Below are 3,587 nucleotides of genomic sequence, written 5' to 3'. Positions count from 1 at the left end.
ACAATCTGTGGCCTCAGCATTTTTTAAACCCATCACTCTGGGTACCACACAATGACTATATAAAAGGGAGAAAGAGGGAGAAGAAGGCAGAGCTACTAAAGCAGCTTTCTTGTTGTATTTTAATGTGCTCTTATATCTCCTTTCATATACCCAGCTGCATGCCTGGGATTTATGTTTCACTATCTTTAGCCTTGTTACTATGAGATACAGCAAATAGTGTTTTGCCTTGGAAATTCTACAGCAGTCAGTACAGTAGTACTGTACCAGTAGCTCTGGATCAGGACATGCTTTTCCCTCTCCAAGGCTGCACACGTCTGTCAAATAATCCGTGGCCTCAGCATTTTTTAAAACCATCACTCTGGGTACCACACAACGACTATATAAACCCCCTCGAGTTCACCTCGTAAGTCACCACACACCCAACTTCACCTCTCTGCGTCCACTCATTTGTTTGCCTCTATCGACCAACCGAAGAGCGGGGACACATCACACAAATGTCTGCTGCTAAGTGTTTGGTGTCTCTGATGGTGGTGCTGGTGGCTGCTGTGTGTTTGGTTCATGCACAGGAGAGGATTAAGATGTGTGGGAGAGAGCTCATACGTCTGGCCGTCTCATCCTGCGGTAACTCTCGCCTGAGGAGGAGCATCCCGGACGTAGACCTGGGCCAACAGGAACACATACCTCGCTGTGAGTACTTTATGTTGCTTGTGCTTACTTAAATCAACTTGTGGGTGGATATCAGACATGTTTTACATTCTTAGGATTTAGTGACAGATTTTGAGAAGTAAACATTGCAGGGCAAAGGGTACATTCCTAAGTTTGTTTGATGTTTTGAGCACAGAACCACATATTTCCGGTGCTCTCTCTAAGTCTTGGATGTATTACCTCTGCACAGGGGATCAGGACGCCATGATGGAGGAGCACCAGGTTTCAGAGAGAGCCCCGCCACAGTCTGACCTGCAGAAAGGTGTCTTCTCCTTGACTCCTCACTGGTACCACGCGTCCTCTCGGATCATACGAGCTGCTGGAAAGATATCGGATATTTGCTGTGAGAAAGGATGCAGCATCAAAGAGCTGACACAGTTTTGCTAGATGTAGCTCTCTACTGGTCTTGTCTCCTTGAGTTAGAATATATATTCTTCAAACTTTGATCTATGCTGCGAGGTTGAATGGGACCTTTACCAAGTTGCCTAATCTTTGAGAAATGAAATGAAAAATGTTTCTATTGATGTAGTGAACACTGCACAGCAATAATTATATTGATTGATCATATTTCCTAAATTGTTTTATGTGTGATGTGACAGTAGCTACAAAGATAAAATCATAATGCACTCAGGTTTTATGGACTGTCAAACTGAAATACTATTCATTTACATGACTGTTGAAAAAAAAATAATGCTACATTAATAAGCAACCATCAAACAACACTGTAATAAAGCTTCTCATGATAAGTTTTCTCTATTATCTGTTTTTTTTTGTCCAGATTTTTGATCACTGTAATCAGTGCAAGGTATATCAACCCAAATTTATTAGGATAACTTCCAGTCCTTTAAAATATTCACTCTTAGTGTGATAATATGTTCAGACTTTAGTCATTGCAATATAGTATAAAATATCACAAAGCGGGCACGATGAATTTGCATGATGGAGTTATGTGTGGTGTTTTTATGAGTACCAGCTCATGTAGATTTATGAAGAAATGAAAATGCAGCAACAGAGAAACAAAGTAAGTAGCATATATTAGCTTGACATGTTGTAAATCTAAACTGAAAAGCTTGGATGAAACAGAAAATTAACCAAAGATAGAAAAAACTGTAGAAAAAACCCCAGCTGTGTCCTCATTGTCTCAGTTGGATTACATTGCTTTTACATAATCCCTTATCACTTTGGCATTCCCCCCCCCCTTTACATATTCCAAGGTGAATGAAGGTGGCCTTCAATTTATTTTAGTCTGGAATTACAATACCCCGAAATTGTTCATTTTTTATTAACAAATACTGCTGGCCTGGTCCCTTATGTAAAAAGGTAACTTCTTACCCCACAGATATTTTATTTGGAAAAATATAGGCTGCCATTTTACAAGAAATACAAATACAATTATTTGAGTTACGCAGTGTTTAAAAATATTGCTTGGCTACCCAGAATACCCAATAACAACAAAAGTATAAGTACTTTATTTCAAAGAATTGGAAAAATACTTGGACTTTATCCTATAATTATTTGTGGACTAATGAAATTAGAGAAGTCTCCTTTAAAATCATACACCCTAATTTTTTTTCATCTGTAATACACATTTATTTGGCACTGTACCCATAGATCCTAAAATACTCTTTCCTGTATTCGTATCTAGGAACCTATGAAGGGACTTGAGTATAATTATATTTGATCATATTAACTCTGATTTCACTTTATGCATGGAGAATGCCAATACTTTATTAACCAAATCATTTTCTCAACCAAATATCATGTCCGCATCTAGATTTAATAACTCAAAACCATTATTCATTACATTTACAAATTAAGCTAAGCAATAGCCTATGAAATATTTCTTCTCCTCCCAAAATAAGAAGGCCATCAAGACAATTGGTGAGTTCATGCATCTCCTTTAACGTGGTCTAATTGAATCCAAAAGGCTTCGTAAATGTAGGCTATATCTATTTTGTTCTGTTCTGTTCATCTTGTTTTGTTTTTTTTATTGTGTATGACAGATGGTTGTTTCTTGTCTTAATGATTGGCATAATAAAGAAGGGGAAATAGTGCATTAATACTTTCAAGTGCTGCAACAGGCAGTGGAAGTGAGTACCTTGGTAGTGGGCGCAACGGTCGCCATCTTTGCTACGTAGCGGAAGAGGAGGGGCTACCAACGTTTCATCAAATGGCTGAAGCCGCTGCAATTGGAATGAACCGGTGTGAACGCAGCACTAAATATACTAAACTTGTTACCGTCCACACTAAAGTGTTTATGTTTCACTATGTACCGCTATACTGTTGTTGAACTGAAGTCAGCAGTTTACTATGAGCGTGAGATAGGAGGCACTAAAACACGTTCATCTATTTAGTAAATTGACCAAAGCTGGCGGATATGTTGGCGGGAGATGCGTTCAAATGTTGTGTTCGTCACTTCCGGAAAGCGACAGCTGGGGAAAGAATGGCCACAAAAAGTCAACAGGAGTCTGGGGCAGAGAGGAGGAAACATAATAACTGATGCTCGGCCATTGCTTGCAGGTGTGTTAAAAAAACAAATTGATTCTTAAAAATCCTGAAAGATTTGCGTAAACTATATAGCCTTTTTGTGCATATTAAAAAGTGTAGGAGACAACTTCTGCCAGCTAGTTTAAGTGCTTAAGTTTGCATGCTCGTGTTTGCATACGCCATGATAAGTGTGTATAAAGTTGTGAAGTGAGTGAACAGAATGGATACTGTGGTTTAAACACTCAAGATTAAGTTGCGCGTTCAGTATGTGGTTGTGAAGAAACCTGACCCGTGACTACACCACTGAATGTGACCGATGTGATATGATGCATGTACTGGCCAATAGAGATTCATAACTGGCCGTGTGACGCCTATTACTTTTTGCCTGGACCAAC

At 39.1% G+C, this 3,587-nt stretch overlaps 1 protein-coding gene across 1 annotated transcript; it reads left to right on the top strand.

Annotated features, from left to right (window-relative positions):
* Positions 1-494: 494 nt before the first annotated feature.
* insl3 (insulin-like 3 (Leydig cell)) lies at positions 495-1,092 on the top strand. Its single transcript, XM_069158009.1, has 2 exons — positions 495-687; positions 896-1,092. Exons 1-2 carry the CDS (start codon positions 495-497, stop codon positions 1,090-1,092), a joined length of 390 nt encoding a protein of 129 aa, XP_069014110.1.
* The last annotated feature ends 2,495 nt before the right edge of the window (positions 1,093-3,587 follow it).

Source organism: Embiotoca jacksoni, unplaced genomic scaffold, assembly GCF_022577435.1.
Source record: "Embiotoca jacksoni isolate LCO1_2020_lvr unplaced genomic scaffold, fEmbJac1.0.p SCAF_22, whole genome shotgun sequence".
Classification (NCBI taxonomy): domain Eukaryota; kingdom Metazoa; phylum Chordata; class Actinopteri; family Embiotocidae; genus Embiotoca; species Embiotoca jacksoni.
The sequence above is the reverse complement of the archived record's forward strand: the minus strand, read 5'-3'. Positions and strand labels throughout refer to the sequence as shown.